Source organism: Ochotona princeps, chromosome 24 (assembly GCF_030435755.1).
Source record: "Ochotona princeps isolate mOchPri1 chromosome 24, mOchPri1.hap1, whole genome shotgun sequence".
NCBI lineage: Eukaryota > Metazoa > Chordata > Mammalia > Lagomorpha > Ochotonidae > Ochotona > Ochotona princeps.
In genome coordinates, this window is record NC_080855.1 from 9,736,136 (window position 1) to 9,761,895 (window position 25,760).

Below are 25,760 nucleotides of genomic sequence, written 5' to 3' on the forward strand. Positions count from 1 at the left end.
CCATAACATGATCAAAGGATCCATTCAGCAAGGGATCACCATAATAGATATATACACATCAAATGCCAAGGTATCTAGCTATGTGAAACAAACATTAACAGACTTAAAGGGATAAAAAGACTCCAATACAATCTTAGTGAATGATTTTAATACCCCATTAACATTGATGGACAGTCAAAAAAAAAAAAAAAAAAACTCAGCAAAGAAACAACAGAACTCACCCACACCCAAACTCTAGAGCAAATAGACTTGGTTGATATCTACCAAATCTCTCATCCTAAAGATAGAGAATACACTTTTTTTTAAATCAGTGCATGGAAGCTTCTCCAGAATTGACCATTATATAGACCACAAAACAAGCCTCCGCAAATTTTTAAAAAATTGAAATTATACCAAGCATCTTCTCAAACCATTTTGGAGTGAAGCTAGAGACCAAGAAGTCAAAACACCCAAGAAGACTTGCAAACTCATAGAGACTGGGAAAATATGTTACTAAATTAGCAATGGATTAGAGAGGAGATCAAAGGGGAAATTTAAAAATTGTTTGAAACAAATGAAGGCATCAACACAACATATCAAAACATATGGGACACAATCAAGGCAGTGTTAAGAGGAAAGTTCATCTCAATCAATGCTTATGTTAAGAAACTAGAAAAGTATCAAGTAAATCAGCTAACCTTACAGTTGAAGGAACTAGAAAAACAACAGCAAAGCAATCCTAAGAGTCACCAGAAAAAAGAAATAATCAAAATAAGGGAGGAAATAAACCAAAGAGAGACCAACAGAGCTGCACATAAGATCAATGAACCAAAGAGCTGGTTCTTTAAAAAAATCAACAAAATGGATTCCCCACTAGCCCAATTAATCAAAAGAAGGAGAGAAAAGATATGCATTAATAGCATCAAAGATGAGAAAGGAAACATAACAACAGATACCTCAGACATACAGAGAATTACTAGAAACTATTACAAGCAACTATATGCAAACAAATCAGAAGACCTAGAGGAGATAAACAGATTTTTGGACACATACAATCCACCAAAACTGAACCAAGAAGCAATTAACAAATCTAAATAGATCTATAACATGCTCTAAGATTGAATCAGTAATTTAAGCCCTCCCATCCAAGAAAACTCCTGGACCAGATGGCTTCACTGCTGAATTCTACCAAACGTTTCAAGAGGAACTTACCCCAATGCTCCATAAGCTTTTCCAAACAATAGAGAGAGGCAATTCTTCCAAACTCTTTCTATGAAGCCAATATCACCTTAATACCAAAACCAGACAGAGAAACAACAGAAAAAGAGAACTACAGACTGATATCCTTGATGAACACAGATGCAAAGATCCTCAATGAAATATTAGCCAACAGGACCCAACAGTACATCAGGCAGATCATTCACTCGAACCAGGTGGGATTCATCCCAGGCATGCAGGGATAGTTCAACATTTGCAAATCAATAAATATGATACACCACATCGGTAAAATGAGAAATAAAAACTATATGATCATCTCAATAGATCCAGAGAAGGCATTTAATAAAATCCAACACCACTTCATGCTGAAAACCCTAAGCAAGATAGGCATAGAAGGAACATTCTACAACACAATCTAAGCAATTTATGAAAAACCCAATGCCAGCATCATTCTAAATGGGGAAAGATTGGAAGCCTTTCCACTAAAATCCAGAACTAGACAGGGATGTCCACTGTCACCACTACTCTTCAATATAGTTTTGGAAGTCCTTGCCAGAACTATTAGGCAAGAAAAAGGAATTAAAGGAATCCAAATTGGAAATAAGGAACTGAAATTAGCTCTATTTACAGATGATAGGATTCTCTAGATAGGAGAACCAAAAAACTCAGTCAAGACACTACTGGAGGGCCCGGCGGCATGGCTTAGCGGCTAAAGTCCTCGCCCTGAACGCGCTCGGATCCCATATGGGCGCCAGTTCTAATCCCGGAAGCTCCACTTCCCATCCAGCTCCCTGCTTGTGGCCTGGGAAGGCAGTCGAGAATGGCCCAAAGCCTTGGGACCCTGTACCCGTGTGGGAGACCTGGAGGAGGTTCCTGTCTCCTGGCTTCGGATCGGCGCAGCATCAGCCATTGTGCTCACTTGGGGAGTGAATCATCAGACGAAGATCTTCCTCTCTGTCTCTCCTCCTCTCTGTATATCTGACTTAGTGATAAAAATAAATAAATCTTAAAAAAAAAAAAAAAGACACTACTGGAACTCACAAGAGACTTTGGCAGAGTAGCAGGATACAAAATTAATGAACACAAATTGATGGCACTTGTGTACACAAATAATTCCACGGCTGAGAAAGAAATTGTAAGTATAGTCCTCTTTAAAATAGCAGAGAGGAATTTAAATACCTAGGAATTAAGCTAACCAAATATGTAGGAGACCTCTATGATGAAAACTATAAAACAATAAAAAAGGAAATAGAAAAAGATACTGAAAAATGGAGAAACTTACCATGTTCCTGGATTGGCAGGATCAGCATCATCAAAATGTCCATATTACCAAAAGTAATATGCAGATTCAATGCAATCCCTATCAAAATCCCAACAACATTCTTCTCAGCAATAGAAAAGAAGATACAAAAGTTCTTCTGTTAACACAAGAGACCATGAATAGCCCAAGCTATCCTGAAGAATAAAAACCAAGCTGGAGGAATCACAATTCCAGATTTCAAGACATACTACAGAGCAGTGGTCATCAAAACAGTCTGGTACTGGTACAGAAACAGAGAAGATGATCAATGGATCAGAATAGAAACACCAGAAGGGAGCCCACACATGTTTAAACAACTAATCTTTGACAAGAAAACTGAAAACAATCCAGGCAAAAAGCCTGGTCTTTTCAATAAACACTGTTGGGACAACTGGATAGCAGCTTGCAGAATTAAGAAGCAAGACCCACACCTGTCATATTATACGAAAATCAACTCTAAATGGATAAAGGACCTAAATCTACACCCAGAAACTGTCAAGGTATTAAAGGAAAACATAGGAAGCACACTCCAAGATACAGGAACAGGGAAAGACTTCTTAGAAAAGATGCCAAAAGCAAAGGCAACCAAAGCCAAAATGAACAAATGGGACTACATCAAATTAAAAAGCTTCTGTACAGCAAAGGAAACAATTAACAAAGCGGAAAAGCAATCAACAGAATGGGAGGACATTTTTGCACACTACACAAGTGATAGGGGACTAATATCCAGGATTTACAAACAGTTTCAGAAACCCAGGGACAGTAAAAAAAAAAAAAAAAAAAAAAAAAAACCACAAAACCTGTAAAAAAAATGGGCAATGGAAATGAACAGACATTTTTCAAAAAAACAGATTCAAATGACTAACAGACATATGAAAAGATGCTCAGGCTCCCTAACCATCAGAGATACAAATGAAAACCACACTGAAGTACCACCTAATTCCAGTGAGACTGGCCTACATTCACAACTCAACTAACAATCACTGCTGGCAAGGATATAGGGAGAAATGAATCCTCCTTCATTGCTGGTGGGAGTACAACCACTATGGAAATCAGTATGGACAGTGCTTAGAGAATTGCAAATAAACATGCCATATGACCCAGCTATCCTGCTCTTAGGAATATACCCAGAAGAAATTAAAACTATATATGAGCAGGGGATCTGTAACCCTATATTTACAGCAGCACAATCTATAATAGCAAAGACATGGAAATAATCCAGATGCCCAACAAAAGAGGAATGGCTAAAGAAAACTGTGGTACATCTACTCCAAAGAATATTATTTATTCAGCCATTCAAAAAAAATGAAATCATACCATTTGCAACTGGATGGTCTCAACTAGAGACCATAAGGCTCAGTGAAATAAGTCAATCCCAAAAAGACAAAACCATATGTTCCCTCTAATGTAAGGAATCCATCATGCAAATTGGAATGTACAGTGCTGGAGTAATGGAGACTACCATATCCAAATGTGAAGACACAATGCAACATGCATCTCTGCTTCCAAACAAAAGATGGACTCCCAACAAAAGTGTTCGATATATCTAGACAATGGGATGATGGACTGTGATATTGTCTGTACCAGCACTGTCTAGACACAATTCAATAGTAGGCTGATGAAGCTGTATGTCCTTATGAAGAAATATACTGTTGTGACAGTATGGGAAAAATCAATCAGGGGGTGGAGATTTTGCGGGAGGGAAATCACAAACTATACAGAATTGTACTATAAAATTAAAAAATCAAAATAAAGATTTTAAAAAGTTAACCAAAATCTTTAAGAGTTCTCTTTTTTATCTCTTTGAGAAAAGATACAATTAAATGAAAATAAAATGTTAATGCTAGGACCACCCCCCACAAAGGGTCAAAGATTTCATCAGATACCTCAACAAAAATAAGGTACAAACAGCATGTAAGCACATGAAGAGACACTCATCATACATCAGCAGGGAAATGCAAATTCAAACAACGCTCCCCTCCCCCACAATGCCAACACATCTGTCCTCCACCGGCAAGCACTGACACACCATATGGGAGCTGGTTTGTGTCCTGGCTGCTCTATTTCCTATTCAGCACCCTGCTTGTGGTCTGGGAAGCAGTCGTGGGTGGCCCAAGTCCTTGGGACCCTGCACCCATGTGAGAGACCTGGAAGAAGCTCTTGGCTTCAGATCAGCTTAGCTCTGATTGTTGCACACACGTGGGAGATTAGAGGACGGATGATTTTTCTCTCTCCCCTCTCTATGTAACTCTTTCAAAAAACAAAACAAACAAAGAAAAAAACCCACCCATACCCAATGAAGCATCACTACACATACACTGGAACATCCAAATCTCTAACACTGACATCACCAAAGGTTAGCAAGGAACTGGAGCAGCACAAACTTACACTGCTGGTGGGAATTCTAAGGACAATTTTACAGTTTTTTACAGAACCAAATATATTCTTACAATATGATCCAACACTCAAGCTCCTTGGTATTCATCCAAGAGTTGAAAACACATCCATGCAAAAACTTGCATGTGGATGTTTATAGCAGCTTTATTCAAAACTGCCACAGCTTGCAAGCAACCAAGATGTCCTTCAGTAGGTAAATGGGTAAATGCCATGAGAAGATGTGAAGGAATCTTAAGCGAATATTACTAAGCAAAAGAAGCCAATCTAAAATTACTACATACAATATGATTCTAAATTCAACTTCCTGGAAAGCTCAACAACTATATAGCGAGTAAAAAGCCCAGTGGTTGCTGCGGTTTGGAAAAAGAACAGACAGGAAAGGATTTTAAGGTAGGGAGACCACTCTGCATTATACTGTCCATATCCTTATAATAATGTACGAAAGCAAGAGTGAGCCCTGGAGTCAGTTACAGACTTACAGAGTGCAATGACATGTCTAACCAACTGTACCTCTGTGTGAGGGAATCTTGAAAATGGGGGCAGTGCTGCGTGTTTCTGGGTGTGAAGACAGAACCAGGATTATGATAAATCTATATACTGTCTATTTAATTGTTAAGTTAAAATGGCTCTTAAAAAACACATGAAAGATAATCAGAGAGCTCAGTGGCTAAATCCTGCCCTGCATCTGCCAGGATTCCATATTGGTGCCAGTGTGTATCCTGGCAGCCCCGCTTCCCATCCAGCTCCCTGCTTGTGGCCTGGGAAAGCAGTTGAGGACGCCCCAAAGCCTTGGGACCCTGCACCCGCGTGGGAGACTCAGAAGAAGCTCCTGACTCCAGGCTTTGGACTGAAAACTCCAGCTTTTGCAGTCATTTAGGAGTGAGCCAGCAGGGGACAGAAGATCTTTCTGTCTCTCCTCTCTGTAAATCTGACTTTCCAATAAATATAAATAAATATTTTTAAAATATTATCAACAGAGCAGACTAGAATAGAGACCGACAGATTTTTCTTCCCTGTGAAGGGTCATGAAGTGTTATTCTTTGCAAGTGACCTCTAAGGTTTCTTGCCCAGATTATTTTTTCAAGTGCCCTTTCAAAAATCAAGCCAATAGTTCACTGACAGGCCATAGGTCAAATGTGGCCCATGGGCTAAAGTAAAGTAGGCCAAACACCAGACTAGATCCTTGCTTACCAAGTCAATTCCAGTCCCAGTTACTGACCCAAAAGAAACAAAATTGTGTATGTCCACACAAAAACTTGTACAAAATGTTCAAAAAACCCTTTAGTATATTGCTTCAAACTGGAAGCCACTACAATGGGAAAAAGGATAGCAAATTACATTATATTCATAAACAAAATACCACTTGTAGCAAAAAATTACTAATTAATGTCAACTACATAGCTCAATCTCAAAAGAAGTCATCAGATTAGTACAAGAAATCCTGTCCCCACCAACACCAAAAAAAGCCCCAGAGAAACCACACTGAGTGATTCCACTGATATGAAGTTTGAGAACAGGCAAAACCAATTCATGGTGAAGGAAATCAGCCATGCCAGCAGGGGGTGGGGGAAGGACTTAGTGGGGTAGTAGAAATCTCCAGTATCTTGACATGGGTCAACGTTTTAACAAATACAAAATGTATACATTTCAGGCCCAGCGGCGTGGCCTAGCGGCTAAAGTCCTCGCCTTGAAAGCCCCGGGATCCCATATGGGCGCCGGTTCTAATCCCGGCAGCTCCACTTCCCATCCAGCTCCCTGCTTGTGGCCTGGGAAAGCAGTCGAGGATGGCCCAATGCATTGGGACCCTGTACCTCCTCTCTGTATATCTGGCTGTAATAAAATGAATAAATCTTTAAAAAAAATAGCTACTTGTAATATTTAAAATGTTTTGTTGTTTTATTTTTTTAATATTTTATAAGATTAATTTGCACAGTGTGAAATGTATATTTTTTTAAAGATTAATTTTTTTTTATTACAAAGTCAGATATACAGAGAGGAGAGGCAGAGAGGAAGATCTTCCGTCCGATGACTCACTCCCCAAGTGAGCCGCAACGGGCTGGTGCGCGCCGATCCAAAGCCGGGAACCAGGAACCTCTTCCGGATCTCCCATGCAGGTGCAGGGTCCCAATGCATTGGGCCATCCTCGACTGCTTTCCCAGGCCACAAGCAGGGAGCTCGATGGGAAGTGGAGCTGCCGGGATTAGAACCGGCACCCACATGGGATCCCGGGGCTTTCAAGGCGAGGACTTTAGCCGCTAGGCCACGCCGCCGGGCCCTACAAGTAGCTATTTAACTCCAAATTCTGATAGCTGGCTTCAGTGGATAAAATAACAAAGATAATTGCTTTTTCTTTTTTAAGTGTAACTCTTTCGGGCAGTTACCTGGGAGACCTATAAAGTCTTCATTGTTGATACTAGAGAAAATATTCACTTAGTTTGTGTTAGCAGAAAAAAGTCAGCTACAAAGTAAACAGCAAAAAAGACATGACTCCAACAGGATTTAAAAAAAAAAAAGCAAAAGCATCAAAGCTAACAGCAGCATTTAGCCAAGCAGCTAACAAGTTGTTTCAGAGTCCCGCTTCACACACTGGAGCACACAAATTCAAGAGCTAGCTTCCTCCCCAATTCCAGGTCTTACTAACACAGACCCCAAGAGGTAGCAGACAACCAGAAGTTGGGTTCCTGCCACTCAAGTGGGAGACCTGGACTGAGTTCAGGGCTCCTGGCTTTTGCCCTAGAACAGCCTCAGTTGCTTAACGACATTTAGGAAAAATAAGAACCAACATTTGTTAGTTGTTTCTGAGACTGGTGCAATAACCATCAACCATTTTAGAAAATGCTCTCTTTAAAAACCATGAGGCTTATAACCACTTTCATCACAAATCTGACCATCACAAATCCTTTATATAGCAAACCAGCCAGCAGCTCACTCATCAATAGAAAGAATTTTCAGAATCCTATGCTCTGTACCAAGAATATCAGCTATATCACCTCATTTACTTGTCAAATAATCCTGTAAGATTTTCTATTCTCCTTTTAATCAGCACAATTGTCACATATTTTATTATTATCGTCCTCTAAAAGATAGACATATAGAAAAACCAAATGACCCAAAACCTAGAAGTTAGTTAATTATTCCACAGTTGGTCATTAGTGCAGCATGAACTTGAGCTGAGGTAGCCTATTCCTGAGCAGCTGGCCACACTCACCCGCCAAGGACTAATCTCACAAATTACTCTCTCTGTCCATCCACTGAATATACACATACAACCCAATCTTCATATACTCACAGCAACCAGGCACATCATAAAATATAATTCTATTTTATTTTATATTTTTGCAAGATTTATCTATGAGGATGGCACTGTGGCAGGGTAGTTAAGCTACCACTTCCTGCAATGAACTTTCGTTTGAGTCCTGGCTGCTTCACTCCAGACCCAGCTCCTTGTTAATACACTCAGGAAAGCAGTGGAGGACAGCCCAGGTGCTGGGGCCCCTGCACCTTAGAGAAAGTGCCTGCCTCTTGGCTTTGCCATGGCCCAGAACAGCTGCTACAGCCATGTGGGAGAGAAGTGATGGATGCAATCAAAAAGCAATCAACCTCATCTCAACCTCCCTTTTCTCTTTCTTCTTCTATGTAACTCTGGCTTTCAAATAAATGAAAAATAAATCATTAAAATAAAAGAATCCCATACTTGCTTCAAAAAATAGCTCTACTTAAAAGGCAAGAGGCAGAGTATATAGAAGGAGAGAAGGGGAGATAGTGATGGAGAGACAGACAGATTTTCAATCTGCTGATTCATCCCCAAATAGCTAAAACAACCTGGGCTACATCAGGCAGAAGCCAAGAGCTTCTTCTGGATCTCTACACCTGGGTGAAAGGGGTCCAAGAATTGTGGATGCCTTGTGTTTTGCCAGGTGCACAAGCAGGAAGCTGAATCAGAAGCAGAGCAGCCAGGACATGAACCAGTGCCCACATGGGATGATGCTGCTGAAGGCAGCAGCTTAACTTGCCGTGCCACAACCCTGGGTCCATGAAGCACACACTCGAAGGCTATCATCTCTTTAGACTGTACACATACCAAGAGCAGTGAGCTGCTAGCAAGACTCTAATTTTTTATAAAGATTTATTTTATTTTTTATTGGAAAGGCAAATACACACAGAGAAGGAGATACAGACAGATTCCATCTGCGGGTTCACTCCCTCAGTGGCCGCAATGGCCAGAGCTGAACTCAATCCAAAGCCAGGAGCCAGGAGCCTCCTCCAAGACTCCCACATGGGTGCAGGGTCCCAAGGCCTTGAGCCATCCTCGACTGCTTTCCCAGGCCACAGGCAGGGAGCTGGATGGGAAGTGGAGCAGCTGGAACACATATAACCACGATCCATAAGAAACCGAGGTGGATACAAAGCGAGGACTTTAAGCACTAGGATATCATACCAGGCACAACTTAATAGTTTTTGAGATCACATTTCATTTATTTTCACTTTATTTGAAAGGTAGAAAGTGAGAGATCTCTGTCCACTGGTTCTCTTCAAATATCCACCAACACTCACAGCTGCAGGAGCCAGGCCAAACTCAGGAGCCCAGAACTCCAGTACCCCATGTGGATGACATTGACCCATGTGCTTGAGCCGCTGTTTGCCGCTTCCATGATACATTAGCGAAAAGCTGGCTGGCAAGCAGAGCAGACAGCACCGTAACCAGACTCTGGTAACTACTGCACCAAATATTCTTCCCATCTGCTTCAGCTCTAAGAAAAATCTGTGCCTAGAGGAGTTCATCTATCTTCTTACACATACATATTTCACATTACATGGCATTATGTCATTAAATGTACTACAGTTTTGGTCTCTACACTATTTCTGGTGTGATTTAATTTATGATTTTATTTTTATTTACCCATTTGACAGCAGAATAGAATTAGAAAGAGTGCAACCAGAGCACGCTGATTCACTGCTCCTGTGCCAAGGCCTGTGACAGCAAGGAGACCAACACTGACAGCTGGGGACTGTTAGAGGAAGGACTAAAAAGATGATTATTTATTTGAAAGCCAGACAGAGAGACACCTCCCATTCACTGATTCATCCCCAAAAGTCAGGAGCTAAGAACTCAGTTCAGGTCTCCCACTGGGTAGGAGGGATCCAACAACATGGACCCTCACTCGCTACCATACTGCCATCAGCTCAGCAGGAAGCTGGGACCAGGACAGCCAGCACTCAGTCCCGAGGATGGCAATGCAGGATATAGGGAGCCCTCATAGAAGCCTAGCCACTACATTAAAGCCCACGCTGAAAGAATTTCTACGGCCTTCTCTTTTTTTCGTTTTTTGTTTTTAATTGGAAAGTCAGATACACAGAGAGGAGGAGACAGAGAGGAAGATCTTCCATCTGCTGATTCACTCCCCAAGCGGGTGCAACGGCCAGAGCTGAACTGATCCGAATCCAGGAGCCATGGCTTTGGGCCGTCCTCAACTGCTTTCCCAGGCCACAAGCAGGGAGCTGGATGGGAATCAGGGCTGCGGGATTAGAACCGGCATTCATATGGGATCCCAGTATGTGCAAGGCAAGGACTTGAACCACTGGGCTACAACACCAGGCCCTCTTTTTTCATTTTTAAAAGACTTACTTAATCAAAAGGCAGAGCAAGGCGGCGGGGGTGTGGGGGGCAGAAGCAGAAAGAAAGAAAGATTCTCTTCTATCTGTTGGACAGACCAAAGCCAGGTCTGAGAAACTCTCTTGGTGTCCCACCATGGGTAGCAGGGACCCAAACATACAGGCCATCATCTACTGACTTTCCAGGAGCAACAGCAGGAAGAGTCAGGAAATGGAGTGATCGGGACTTTAATCAGCACTCTGATATAGGACACAGGCATCAAATTAACCCACCATTCCACAATGCTGGTCCCTATCAGTGCCCCCTAGGTCAGACACCATTACAACACGTTTCCTCTCCTCCAGCTTCCTTCTGTCCCCTGCTCTGTGCACAGCAGCATCTCTAACACCTGCAGGCAAGAGGATTCATTTGAGTGTGTTTGGTTTCTAAATTTCACCTAAATTAATTTTCGCCTTCCTCTTTTTCTGGTGGATGGGGGAGAGAGGGCTTAACTTACTTTAATATTGATTACATGGGTGGGGGGCTTGCAGACCCATGTGGGCCCAGAAGGTCAGGATGTGGAGGTTGGGCAACAAATGTTTCAGGCTTTTTTCCTGTGGGGAGGTCTTGGGGGGTGGGGCATGCATCGCTACTTGCTATCAAACCGTATCAGTGCTCAGGGATGGAGATGATTGTTTGATGTTTCCTTGGAGACCCCAACGTGGGGAAGAATGTTCCAACCACATTAACCTCAATGGTCTAGATTGTTGTGATAAGTTGTTGGCTTGTTACACTAGAGGTGAGAAATTCTTTCTAAGTCTCTTGGCTGATTTTCTCTACCTCAGTATGTACACAAATGCAAGTGCTTGCTGCAAAACGTCACCAGGAGTGTTAACCAACCTATCTTCTGCTCCTCTCCTTCTGATGAGGAGCTGGGTATCTTGTTTTTTATGTGCATCTGGGAATGCTCTCTTCTCTTGCTTGGGAATCATCAATGTAGGTGACCCAGTCCTGCAACATGTACTCTGGGTTCAGGCCACAGGTCCTTGCATTTTTCCCTGTGGTCAAGGTTCTAGTGCAGCAGTCCAACTGGGGAGCACTCTTAGAAAACTTTTGGCAAAAGGGGGATCATGTGATGGCTTAACTGGCTAACCCTCCACCTACAAGCACCAGCATCTCACATGGGTGCTGGTTTATGTACCAGCTGCTCCATTTCCAATGCAGCTCCCTGCTTGTGGCCTGGGAAAGCAGTGGAGAATAGCCCAGTTCCTTGGGACTATGCACCCACACGGGAGACCAAAGAGGCTCATGGTTTCGGATTGGCTCAGCTCCAGGCACTGCAGACATCTCGGGAATGAACCAGTGGATGGAAGAATTTTCTCTCTGGAAATCCACCTTCCCAATGAAAATCAATAAAGAACAAAACAAAAGGGGTGAGAGTCTGAGGGAAGGAAAGGAAAAAGAAGAAAAAAGAAAATACTTTTTTAAAATGTTATTGGAGGGCCCAGCTTGGTGGTCTAGTGGCTAAAGTCCTCGCCCTGAACGCGCCAGGATCCCACATATGCGCTGGTTATAATCCCGGCTGTTCCACTTCCCTTCCAGCTCCCAGCCTGTGACCTGGGAAAGCAGTCAAGGATGGCCCAAAGCCTTGAGACCCTATACTAGTACAGGAGACCTGGAAAAGGCTCCTGGCTCCTGGCTTTGGGATTGGCTCAGCTCCAGCCGTTACAGCCACTTGCGGAATGAATCAACGGATGGAAGATCTTCCTCTCTCTCTCCTCCTCTCCATATATATCTGACTTTCCAATAAAAATTACAAAATCTTTTCAAAAACATAATATTGGAAAGGCAGATTTGCAGACACAATGAGAGACAGGAACCTCTTCCATCTGCTGGTTCACTTCCCACATGGCTCCAATGGCCAGAGCTGAGCCCATCCAAAACGAGAGTCAGAAGCTTCCTCTGAGTCTCTCACATGTGTGCAGGGTGTCAAGGCATTAGGCTACCCTGTGCTGCTTTCCCAGGCCACAAGCAGCAAGTTGGGTTGGAAGTGGAACATCCAGGACATGAACCCAGTGTCCATATGTAATTCTTTCGCTTGCAAGGGGAGGATTAGCCAACTGAGTCATTGTGCTGGGCCCATCTCTGTCCTTTTCAAATAAATAAATCTTTAAAAGATAAAACATCAAGTTTTGCTACTCTTGCACTGAAAAAAAATTGTTTTATTTCGTTGTTATTATTCATACTCTGCCTTGCTGGCACTGTGACATTGGTTAAATGGCTTTGTTCTTTCTATTTTAAATACATTCCTTTTTTAAAAGATTTATTTATTTTTGTTGGGAAGGCGGATATACAGAGAGGAGAGACAGAGAGGAAGATCTTCCATCCAATGGCTCACTCCCAAGTGGCCGCTTTGGTTGGACCTGAGCCAATCCAAAGCCAGGAACCTCCTCTGGGTCTCCCACGCTGGTGCAGGGTTCCAAAGCTTTGGGCCGTCCTCGACTGGTTTCCCAGGCCACAGGCAGGGAGCTGGACAGGGAGCAGGGCCGACGGGATTAGACCACCGGCGCCCAAAAGGGATCCCAGTGCGTTTGAGGAGAGGACCTTAACCCTAGGCTATCACGCCGGGCCATTTTTAAATATATTCTTTCAAGAGTGGTAAAATTAGGAACAAAACGATGAAATAGTCACAAGCAACTTAGCTTTTTCTTTGAAACAAACAAACACTTAAAATGGAATCTACAGGGCCTGGCACAATAGCTCAATGGCTAAATCCTTATTTTGCAAGTGCCAGTTTCCCATATGGGCACCATTTTGTGTGCTGGTTACTCCACTTGCCACCCAGCTCCCTGCTTGTGGCCTGGGAGAGCAGTCGAGGATGGCCCAAAGCCTTGGGACCCTGTACTCGCATGGGAGACCTGGAGAAAGCCCCTGGCTCCTGGCCTCTGATCATTGCAACCATTTGGGGATGAAGATTTTCTCTTTCCTTCTCTCGTAAATCTGACCTACCTTTCCAATAAAAACATAAATTTTCAAAAGAAAAAAAGGAAGGGGTGTCTACAGTAAACAGCATGAGAGCTGTCTTCAAGGAACCAATCACTCCAATGTTTCTAGAACTACTCTTTAAGAGATATTTCTTTTGGGCCCGGCAGCATGGCCTAGTGGCTAAAGTCCTCGCCTTGAACACCCCGGGATCCCATATGGGCGCCGGTTCTGGTCCCGGCAGCTCCACTTCCCATCCAGCTCCCTGCTTGTGGCCTGGGAAGGCAGTCGAGGACGGCACAATGCATTGGGACACTGCACCTGCGTGGGAGGACCCGGAAGAGGTTCCAGGTTCCCGGCTTCAGATCGGCACAGCACCGGCCCATTGCGGCTCACTTGGGGAGTGAATCATCGGACGGAAGATCTTCCTCTCTGTCTCTCCTCCTCTGTGTATATCTGGCTGTAATAAAAAAATGAATAAATCTTTAAAAAAAATAGATATTTCTTTTGCAGCTAGTGCCATGACTCATCTAGCTAATCCTCCAACTGAAAGCGCCAGAATCCCATACGGGTGCCATTAGCTGCTCTAATTCCAACCCAGCTTCCTGCTTGTGGTCCATGATAACAGTAGAGGATGGCCTAAAGCCTTGGGACCCTGCATCCACGTGGGAGATTCAGAGCGGGCTCCTGATTGGCAGCTTAGCTCTAACCACTGCAGCCATTTGTGGAGTGAACCAGCAGATGCAAGAGCTTTCTCTCTCTCCTCCTCTGTAACTCTGCCTTTCTAATAAAAACATCTTTTAAATTTTTTTTTTATTTGAAAGGTCAGAGTTACACAGACAGAAGGAGATAGAGAAAGAGATCTTCCATCCACTGGTACTCTCCACAAATGGCCTCCAACAGCAGAGCTGGGCTGATCCAAAGCCAGGAGGTACCTCTGGGTCTCTCACATGGGTTCAGGGGCCCAAGGGCTTGGGCCATCTTTTCCTGCTTTCCCAAGTGCATTATTAGGGAGCTAGATTGGATGTGGTGCAGCCAGCACCTGAAGCAGAGCCCATATGGAAGCTTAGCCTGCTATGCTCCACAGTGTTAGCCCCTAAACTACTCCTTGAAAGACCTCCAAACTCTCCTGATGAAGTTAACACAACAATGATATAGAGCTGGCAAAGCACAAACTGAACTCTAGACTAATCTCATTATTCATCAGCAGAAACAAATTCTAAATGAAACACTACCAATAAAATTTAGCAGTAAAACGTGATGTGTCATTACATGGATGGTTCACATTGATATTAGAAACCCTGCTGATGGGCCCGGCGGTGTGGCCTAGCAGCTAAAGTCCTCGCCTTGAACACCCCGGGATCCCATATGGGTGCCAGTTCTAATCCCGGCAGCTCCACTTCCCATCCAGCTCCCTGCTTGTGGCCTGGGAAAGCGGTCGAGGACGGCCCAAAGCTTTGGGACTCTGCACCCGTGTGGGAGACCCGGAAGAGGTTCCAGGTTCCCGGCTTCGGATCTTCGGATCGGTGCAGCACCGGCCGTTGTGCTCACAGTGAATCATCAGATGGAAGATCTTCCTCTCGTCTCTCCTCCTCTCTGTATATCTGACTTTGTAATGAAAATAAAATAAAAAAATCTTTAGAAACCCTGCTGAGACAATATCACGTGAATAAAAGGAAGGAAAAAAAGCAAAGGGTAATCACCATAGGCTTCAAAAAGCAATCAGATAAGTCTGGCAGCTAACAAATGAGGAGTGGATTAAGGTCCAATTTAAAAAACACACTACTGACTTCAAACCAAAGTTTATGTCATGCTAACACTAAAACACTGGACTCATTTGCACCTAAGTCAAATACAGTACAAGCAGCCTGACAGCAAAAACATTAGCAGAAATATTGGCAAGGAGAAAACAAAAGTAGCAATAATGCAAAAAAATACCAATCTGGAAAATTCAAGACAATCACCAGAAAACGTATTAAATAAGAATTTCATAAAGTGGCTAAGTTATCAGAATTACATAAACACACAAATTTATATTAGAATAACAGCCATATGCGAGACAATGAAAAACTTAATGGTTTAAAAAAAAAAAAACTATCTCCTTTAACAAAAACACCGACAAAACGCCACAGTTAATAAGAAAGATGTGTTATCCTGAAAAAGAGAACTATTTTTTCTGAGCAACTTGATTCTCCACAAGAAGCTCTAAGCTGCGTGGCAGGCATTTAGCCTCATGGCTGAGATGCCCAGGTCCACAATGGAGCACCCAGGTTCGCTAACCAGCTCCAGCTCCTCCACCTGCTGCTTAGGCAGGCACGGGCAGCTAGGGCTACCACACTCTTGGAAGACCTCATCCCAGTTCCAGCTGTCAGAGGCATTGGGGGTTCTTTCTGTGTACATCTGTTTCTTAAATAAATATATTTTGGGGGGGAGAGACTACTTTGTATGTGCAGGATTAGAAGATGTAAGAAGCCACAAAACTGCTAAATGATTTCCTAAGATGCAATACAATCCTAACCAAACTCCCAACACTGTTGTTTCCCAACGTTTATCTAAAATGGTGGTTCCTAGACCTGATGGCCATGATAGTATTTGAGGAACTACCCAGGATGTTAGTGTCCATGCTACACCCAGAGGTTCTAACTTGACTGGTTTACAGTGGGGTTCAGGCACCACATTTTCATCAACTGTTCCAGCTAGTATATAATTAGGGTTGAGAACTACACACCTCAAAGAGCAACCAGCACCACTGTATACTCAAATGCATTATGCAGGGACAAGCATTCACATCTCACCTTGAAGTACCTGGGTTCAATACCCAGTTCCAGTGCCTGGGCTCCAGTTCCCTGCTAATGAAGACCTTGGCAGCCACTGATCCCTGCCTTCTACACAAGGAATGTAAAGTTGTTTCAGCTTTACCCATTCCAGGTAATTAACAGGCATCTGTAGAGCAAACCATGGATGGAAGTTCTATCTGCTTCTCAAATGAGTATATTAATCAATTTTTAAATGTTTATAACTGGGGCAGTAAGTTCTGGCACAGGAATAAAAAAAGACTAATGAAACCAAAGACTCCAGAACTAAAACTCAATCATCCAAATTTAAAAATATATAACATACATATCTAACACATCATATCACAGAGATTAAAAAAAAGACAACCAATATCTTAAAAATAGTCCAAACAAAATAATCTGTTATTGGCGGGAGGTGTCAATGTTTGGCGTGGTACATGCATGGTGGCACCGCCAGTAAAGCTGTCACTCGGGGTGACGGCAAGCTTCCCAATTCAGCTCCCCTCTAACACATACAGGAGGCAGAAATGTCTGGGTTCTTTTCATCCACTTAATTCCAAGATGCAGTTTCTGGTTCCTGGCTTCAGCCTGGACCAGCCCTGGAAAGATAACCAGTGGATGAAAGATATCTCCCGCACACACCCTGTCCATCTCTCTCTTGAGCAAAAATTACTCAAGCTAAAGATGCAATAAAAAGAGGTGGGCATTTCAAGGAGAAGTTAAAATGCCTAGTGGCAACTTTCATGAACTTCTGAAATAAATTATAAAGAAGACAATTTGCATAACATAATGCCACATTTTAACAGCATCCAGTGGTGATAAAATTTGGCTAAGGACTCACTGAGTTGTGGTAATGGTGTTAATCTATACAATATTTTCACAAATGCAGACATGCTTTAAACCAGAACTACTTCTTCCAAGAATCCATCCAACTCTGTAAAGATCAATGTAGAAGTACATTCAAAGCAAAACACTGCAAAAAACATACATGATTTGCCTACAGGACAAAAGTCTACATAAAGTAAAACAGACCCAAACCAGGGAGTACTATCTGGAAGAGTGAAGTGACAGCTGTATGGACCACAGAAAGACTTTTAAGCTGTAACATTAAGTGAAGGTAAAGAAGTCACACTCTTTATACTCAATGGCAGGGTCCCAAGGCACTGGATACTGCCTTCCCAGGCCAGAGTTGAGTTGGAAGTGGAAGCACCCAGCACACAAATTGAACTGGTGCCCACATGGGGTCCCAATGCCTGTAGGTGGAGGATTAGCCAATTAAGTAATCATGTCAGCCTCTACACCACACTACTAAACCTATGCTGGCTCTGTTGCTGTAATGTGACAGAGGAAAAGGGTTTAAAAGATTTCTGGGCCTGGTGATATGGCCTGGTGGCTAAATCCTCACCTTGCAAGCATTGGAATTCCACATGGGCAATTGGTTCCTGTCCTAGCTGCTCCACTTCCCATTCAGCTCTCTGTTTGTGGCCTGGAAAGGCAATAGGAGATGGCCCAAAACCTTAGAACACTGCACCCATGTGGCAGACCCAGCCAGAGGAAGCTCCTGGTTCCTGGCTTTGGATCAGCTCAACCCCAATTGTTATGGCCATTTGGGGAGTGAACCAGTGGATGGAAGATCTTTCTGTATCTCTTCTCTGTAAATCTGCCTCTACAAAAAAAATAATAAATCTTAGCAGGGGAAAAAAAAAAAGACTTCCATCTTGCTCTAACTATTCTCACACTGTTTATTTTTTTGTCCAATCTGATGGAACAAGACTAATATTTTCAAGTGCTAGCCCTCTATCAACTGCTTTGGGATTCCTGTAAGGAACAAGAGACAACTGCTCTCCTACCACTGCTAGAGTAATATTCACAAAGTCAGACGTTCCTTTCAAGAAAGATCACCTTGTACAAAGCAAAGACGCTCAGAACAAAAGAAACAAACCTAAGCATACAGAACACAAACTGTTGTAACTTCAGATGGCAGAGAGCTACCCAGCACAAAAAACTAACAATAATCCAAACATTATCCTAAACAAATTACCAGAACCATATAAATTAACAGGTTCATAAGAACTGAAACATGCATTTTCCTTATTTTTTATAAAAATCTTTAAACATGGGCCCCAGTTTGTATCCCTATCCTGTTCCCTGTTTGTGGACTGGGAAAGCAGCTGAAGCTGGTCCAAAGCCTTGGGACCGTGTAATTACACGGCAGACCCAGAAGAAGCTCCAGGTTCCTGGCTTCAGATTGGTTCAGCTCCGGCCATTGGAGAGTGAATCAGTGGATGGAAGATCTTTCTATCTCTCCTTCTCTCCGTAAATCTGACTTTCCAACAAAAATAAATAAATCTTTTTAAAAATTCTGTAAAGACAAATCATGACATGCAGACCATGGGAAGCAAACATGAAGTGAATCCTGATGCAAAGGACTGTTGACAATGGTTCTCCCAGGGCGAGGCAGGGATGCAGACCCACATGGAGCGGTCAGGAAGAAGCAGGGGAATGGACAGTGTCAGAACCACAAAGATACGATGCATCTAACTCCCAGCCACACAGCAGGCTTTTCCAGCTGCTCCAGGACATGTGATACCACTGTGCTAAGTGGTAACAGACTGTGTGCCTGTGTCCCACAATTCTGTTTTAGTAACTAACACAGTATATAGTAATACAACACATGCTTGAAAGAAATCTTTCTATACCGCCCCAATAATTTTTAAGATGACTCAGAAATCCTGAGGCCAAAATGTTTGAGAACCATTGCTTTAATGCCAGTATGTTTCCTGTACGTGTGATTTAAATCCTTTAAATTAAAAAGAGTTATCTAAACCAGATTTTATGGAGCAAAGAGTGAAATAGGAAGGAAGAACTATGAATCTATCCAGGAACCACATGCCCAACAGAAATCCGTTCTCAACCTGACTCAAAAAGGCTTTCCTTCAATGCCAGATCTAACTAAAATCTAAGCCTACATTCCCTTCTACAAATGTTTCAGAAAAGATGGTGATCACAATGTTGAAAATTACTCCACACTAAATTAGGGGGAAAAAGCCTTTCCTTTTCTAGGAGACTCACAGAATCACAGGAACTCACATCTATCACTTAACTCTCTCTCCTTGACCTTGAGGGCCAACTGTATTCTAATTTTGCCCATCAAATCCAAAAAGCCACATAGTCTCCTGTTTTGAATTCTGGAAACTCCCTTGCTGGAACCTTCTGTCGTTCAGAAGCCCCTGGTCACAAGGCCTCTCAGGATGCCATCTCATCTGTGGCACTGGAGCTACCTGGCTCTGCACTCTGGTTCCCCCGGCAGCCTCCATCTATCTAACCTGTCTCACTCCCATCCTGGCATTTGCTTTCCCTCCTCTTTCAGTTCATACTTAGAATTATAACTGGTGATTCTCATTTATAATAGGCCTGTAGCTAGGGTACAACACTTCACAACCCCTAGAAGCCTCTTAAAGCCCAGCATGCATGCAGGGTTGCACCCCAATTTATGCTCACTCTGCATTCCTAGCAAGCTCCCAGGCAACACTGATGGCTGCTGGTCCAGGGAGCCCACTTGGAAGACTATTGCCATGAGGTGTCCACTAGGACCCAAGAAGTCTTGCTTTCTGCAGTGCAGCCACTGCTCCCTTGTAAACCACAGCAGGGAGCCAACCACCCAGAAGAGAGAGTGACAACAGAGATGTCCCTGGGAGGTGTACAGAAAGGACACAGATGAGGCTTCATCGGCTAGAGAAGGGGAGATCAAACATCATCCCTGATCAGATTCCTTGCTGATGTAACAAAAAGCTGATTCCAACACATGTCCCCCCCTTTCAATCAGGTACTCCTATTTTTATACATCTTCCTCACAGGCTGACAACCATGCCGAGACCAAAGGCACTCTCTGCCAAAGGCACAATCTTCCAATTGCCTGACATGCAGGATATTCTCCTGGTGGCTTCTTTAAGAATTCCCATTTTTTATAACGGGCAAAAAAACTTTACACCAAAAACAAGGGCTCCAAGTAGACAAAGTGTTTCCTCCAAATGCAGGTGGCTTGTGGAAAGCCCAACAGAGAACAGGAACAGATCATGCAGTCCTATTTTAACAGATTATTTGAAGGGAAAAGCTTGAAGTCAGGTAACAGAAATCAAAGCACTTCAGTGTACTTACCTTGGGCATGCCTCCAGCCTGGGCAGTGTTCAGTCCTGCGTGGCCAGCCATCTGTGGGGAAACCTGCGTTAAGGTCTCAGCCAGCACACTGCTCGTGGTCCCTTGCATGGCCTGCGGAGGATACGGCATTGCAGCTCCTCTTCCTCTGCCAGCAGCTCCAAGAGATCCGTTCATGACTTGCGCCTGCCCTTGCTGGGCCTGATTCATCAAGCTGTGGCCAGAGTTACTGTTGAGGAGGCCTGGGTGGGTCTGGTTGAAGTTAGCACTCATGCAGATTCCAGGTCCAGTCTGTGACGTAGCAGGGCTGCTGGTGACCAGCCCCACTTGCTTTTGTGCTTGTGGATTCAGTGCTTGGGAAGCAGGGGGGGTGGGCCCAGAGGTACTGGCTGCCTGCTTGGACAGGCTGGGGGCAGAAGAATCTCCCTGGTTCAGAGGACTCTTACCCATGGCACCCAGGCTGGCCAAGTTCGTACTGTTGGGCTGCCCTTGAGCCTGGCCCCCAAGACCCTGCTGCACCGGGCTGCTGGCGCTCACATTTCCTAGTCCTGGGTTGACAGCAGAGCTGCTGCCTCCTCGCAGAAGCTCTGACAGCTGTTTATGTTTGGAAGCAGCATCTGGAACAAGGCTCCCACTGTTTAAAAGACCTAATTCTCCTCCATTGGGGATCAGTTCATCGGGAAGATCATTTTCCAAGTCAAACAATGATCCAAAATCTAGAAATTAAACAGAAATGAAAATGAGAAGCTAAGCAAGCATAACAGCTCTCCTATTGTGGCATCCTATGATCTTATCCTATTGGGGCATCTAGCACACAGCATTCACATGTCCTGGGTGTAAGTGTGAGAAAATAAAACAAGGAAAAACACTTCAAAATTCTGAAGAAATAAACGGTTCAAAGCAATGTGAGAAGGGGCAGCTTCACTAAATCTCACATAATTAAACCACAGTATGAGAACACACTCAGATATACAGAGTGAGACAGAGCAATGGGACCCAGATATCCATTCAGTTACGATGTGGAAATGTAAAAGCATAAAAACGTAAATGGGTATGAGGTCAGATCAATAATAATTTGGGAAAAATACATCCCACCTTTAAGTTACTACATTTTTAGAAGTAAAATTATCGGGGGGGGGGGGGGAGGAGGGAAAGAAACAAGCCCTTTTCCCAGCATGATAGTCTAGTGGCTAAAGTCCTCGCCTTGTACGCACCAGGGTCCCATATGGGTGCCAGTTTGTGTCCAGGCAGCCCTGCTTCCCATCCAGCTCCCTGCCTGTGGCCTGGGAAAGCAGCTGAGGACGGCCCAAAGTCTTGGGACCCTGTACCCATGTGTGAGACCGGGAAGAAGCTCTGGGCTCCTGGCTTCAGACTGACTCAGCTCCAACCGCTGTGGCCACTTGGGGAATGAATCAGCGGACGGAAAATCTTCCTCTCTGTTTCTCCTACTCCTCGTATATCTGACTTTCCAATATAAATAAATACACAAATCTTAAAAAAAAAAAAACCCTAACAGGAAATGAAATCAGTGACTCCACAAAGGCTGTATAAAATAATACTTATACAGAAACCAGAAATAATTAAAAACAAGAGCTTACAAATACATGAATGATATGAAAAGGTAAATGTCAATCACACAAAAAGAAAAGCACAATGACTCCCAAGCATAAAACAGACAAAGGACACAGAGCAGTGAATCACCCCAAAGGAAGGTAAAACAATCCACAAAACAAATCATCCTTCTTGGTAAAGTAACAAATGAAAATTAAAGCAATAGCTCTGTAAAAAATCCGTCTGTCTCCACCACCTCCAGGCCCTAATCCCAGCACTGCTGAACACACAGCAACCAGGCTGCATGTGCACAGTACAAAAGATACAGCTTGTTGCTCATCTTTGCAGTCTGTATAACATTAAAGTGCAGACAACATGTAGGACCATCCAGCCTGAATCCCAGCTCTTCTCACTTACCTGTGTGACCTTCAGTAGCTTACTAAGCCTCTCTGCCCCTCAGTCTTCCCACCTAGAAACTAACAGTGATAATGGCCTCTACACCTCCACGGTGACAGACCATTAGTCTCTCACTCAACACATTGGCTGGCAAAACTGATTCTTAAGAGACTGCCTCAGATTTTCCCTGACCACAGGAGAAACAGTGTCCAGGTAAGCCAAACCTGCCTCCTCAGTGAACACGACACAATCCCAGCTAGAGCAAGCCCAAAGCACAAGGGCATTCTGTCAAAGTTCTTCCTAACAGTAAGATATGCTCGGAGGAAAAGCAAACAGAAAACCTCTTCTTTATTGACAAAATATCAACCAGCTTCCAGCCAGGGCAGAAAACGCTACTCTCGATTATGAATGGCTACAGTAATAACACAAATAACTACACTGAAGAACCCAGGACTCTCCCTCAGTCCTGATTCTGATTTCTTGTTATGAGAGAAAACAACACTTCTTGGGCTACTGCTCCAGTGTGACACATTAAACTACAGCCTGGCACACTGCCATCTCTTGTTAGAGCACTGGTGTGTGCCCCATGATCCAGCTTCCGATCCAACTCCCTACTAGTGCACATGGAAGGGTGCAAATCATTCAAACTGGGCCTCTGCCATTTGCAACAGAGCTCCTGGCTTCTGGCTTCAGCTTGGGCCAGCCTGGATGCTGTAGATACTTCGGGAGTGGCTCAACAGTTAGAAAATAACTAGTGCTTTCTCTCCTCACTCCTTCTCTCTCCCACCACCCTCACTTCTTCATTACCATGCCTTTCAAGTAAACAAATTAATTGGTAAATCTTTAAAAACAAAACAAACAAAACCCACTTCCTATGATTTAGCTAAACTTAAATGTAACAGATGAAAGCATCCTGCTATGCTGATCCTATTTAGGATGAAGTCCAACACCGGAGCATGGCCTGTAAAGTCATCAGAAAGGCCAAAACCTCTCATCACTTTTCTCCAGTAAAACAGCAAACTGTTACACATCCAGAGACCCACGTTCATATACACTCTCGTCCAGAAAAGTGCATGTTCATGCCATTCAAATTAAACAGTGCTTGAGAAGGCTCTCTAGGCCACCCCTGCAGTGCAGGGATCAACCCGGCCCTTCCAACCCCCAAGCTCCTTGTATACCACACACAAGTCTAGCAAGCCACCTCAGCACCACCCACGGGATCACAAGCCGAACACCTGTCTCGTTCCACAGAACCTCTGAGAGCAGCGTGCATGGTAGAAGCATTCCCTCTAAGCAGTCAGCACACAGCCTTGAGAATCATAGCACACTGCATGCATTACACTGCCCTCAAGCAATGTTGCTGGGTGTCCAGCAATGCCTTTCACTACATTTGTTTTCCTGACCTAAAATTCAATCCAAAAGTCCCAACACATTTAGCTGTCATATGTTTCTCCTCACTTAATCCAGAAAAACTCCTCTGCCTTGTCTTTTGCTAAGTTTTTTATAAGTTTACTTGCTTGTATGAGATGCAGAGAGAGGGAGACAGATACAGACAGCTGCCATCCACTGGTCACGCCCATTATGTGTGCAACAGTCAAGGCAGGACCTGGGACTACAGCCAGCAGCTAGCAGCTCAGGTCTCCCAGGCAATCACTGCTATCTCCACAGGTCTACAATAACAGGATGCTGGAACCAGAAGCTACAGCCAGAAACAGAACCCAGACATTCTGATGTAAGTACAAGCATCTTAACTACTATGCAAAATGCCCACTCCCAGAACTGACATGAAGAGTACAGAAAGACCAATTGTTTGTGGAAGGTCACTTACTTTGGGGTATCTCCTCACACTTACAGGAGACACAGTCACCTGGCAGCAGCTCCACTGCACAGTTCTGATGCTATTAAGCTGCACATAATCTGGAAATTCAATCATGTTTCCAGATATAAAGGTCACATGAAACCAAGCTTTTGAAAAGAAACCTCCATAATAACCCATGTTCTGTGTGTTGCCTTCCAATCTGTCCACATGCATACACACACACTGTACTGAGTTCTCTTTTTAAAAAATACATTCTCAAAAATGCTCAATTTGAAGAAAAATTTAGTACTCTTTAATCTATGAGCAAGAAAACACAACTTTACATATTTGAGGATGCAGAACATTCCGAGACCATCTTTCCTTCCTACACACAGGGTGAAAGGTGAAGAGACCCCACGGAGGTGACGTAATGGCATCGTGGGAAAAGCTGCAAAACGTAGTGCTGCCATCCCATATGGGTGTTGATTTCAGAACCAGTTGCTTCATCTACAATTCAGACCCCTTCTAATGGCATGGCAAAGCAGTAGAAGATGGCACAAGTGTTTGGGCCTCTTCACACACATGAAAGTCCCAGAAGCTTCCAGTTAATGGCTTCCAAATGGGCCAGCTCTAGCTGTTGTGGTTATCTGGGGAGTGAACCAGCAGGTACACATCTGTTAACTCTGCCTTTCAAATAAATAAGTCTTGAGACACACACATACACAAAGAGAGAGAGAGAGAGAGGGAAAGAGAGGGAGAGAGGGAAAGAGAGAGATCCCACCATGCACTGTAAACTACCAAAAGCAGCAAACAAGCTCCCAGTATTTTGTCCTTAAATCTGGAACAATCTTCAGAAGTTCCCAACTGGCTCTTTCAAGCATCCCCAAGAGCTATCCTTAGGAGGAGGAGGCCAAACAGCAGCAAACAAGTCGAGAGACCAGTTAGATGTGCCCAGGCCAACAGCTCTTTTGCTAGTGTGGTACAACAGAAGAGGAGCCCTGCCCAGGCACACAGGGCAGGTCAGACTTTGACAGTATGTCCAGGTGCAGAGGGGTTGAACTCTGATTCTTCACAATATCTCTGTAACACAAGGGTAACAAGATCACACCCAAGTTCCGTGAGGAAAACAAAATTATGGCATATTGTCCTACAGAGTAGCTATTTTATTAGGCCTTCAGTTTTATTTTAAAAATCTTTTAGCCGTAAAACTTCACCATCATCCTGCCATCCTCAGGCCTATCAGTTTTCAATTATGGCTTGTTCTAGATGTTACCAAATCACAGGTAAGTGCCACAGTTGTAAGCAGGGTATTTGATCATGGGCTAGCATTTTTGGCTTTCACTTCATTGTTCTGTCAACAATGGGTCCCTCACGACCCCAGACCCCTTCTTCCAGTCTAAATATATCTCACAATGGCCTGGCTGTAAGAAAGTTGACTCCTTCTCACAGCCAAACATAAGTTACAACCCAATTCAGTAGAGATGTGTGACCTTTCTGAAGGACAGAGCAGACCACCCATCAACACCTGTTCTATTCTCTAGTGTAGAGCAACTGACGGGAGAACAAGGGAGGCAGATCACAATGTGCAACATCACC

General features: G+C 43.6%; 1 protein-coding gene across 2 annotated transcripts in view; it reads right to left on the minus strand.

Annotated features, from left to right (window-relative positions):
• Positions 1-25,760, minus strand: part of CREBBP (CREB binding protein) — a 148,619-nt gene that overhangs the window by 102,737 nt on the left and 20,122 nt on the right. For both annotated transcript variants that reach the window (XM_004586702.4, XM_058680760.1), the window contains exon 2: positions 20,423-21,135. In XM_004586702.4, coding sequence (XP_004586759.2) covers positions 20,423-21,135 — 713 coding nt within the window. The remainder of the gene's footprint in view (positions 1-20,422; positions 21,136-25,760) is intronic.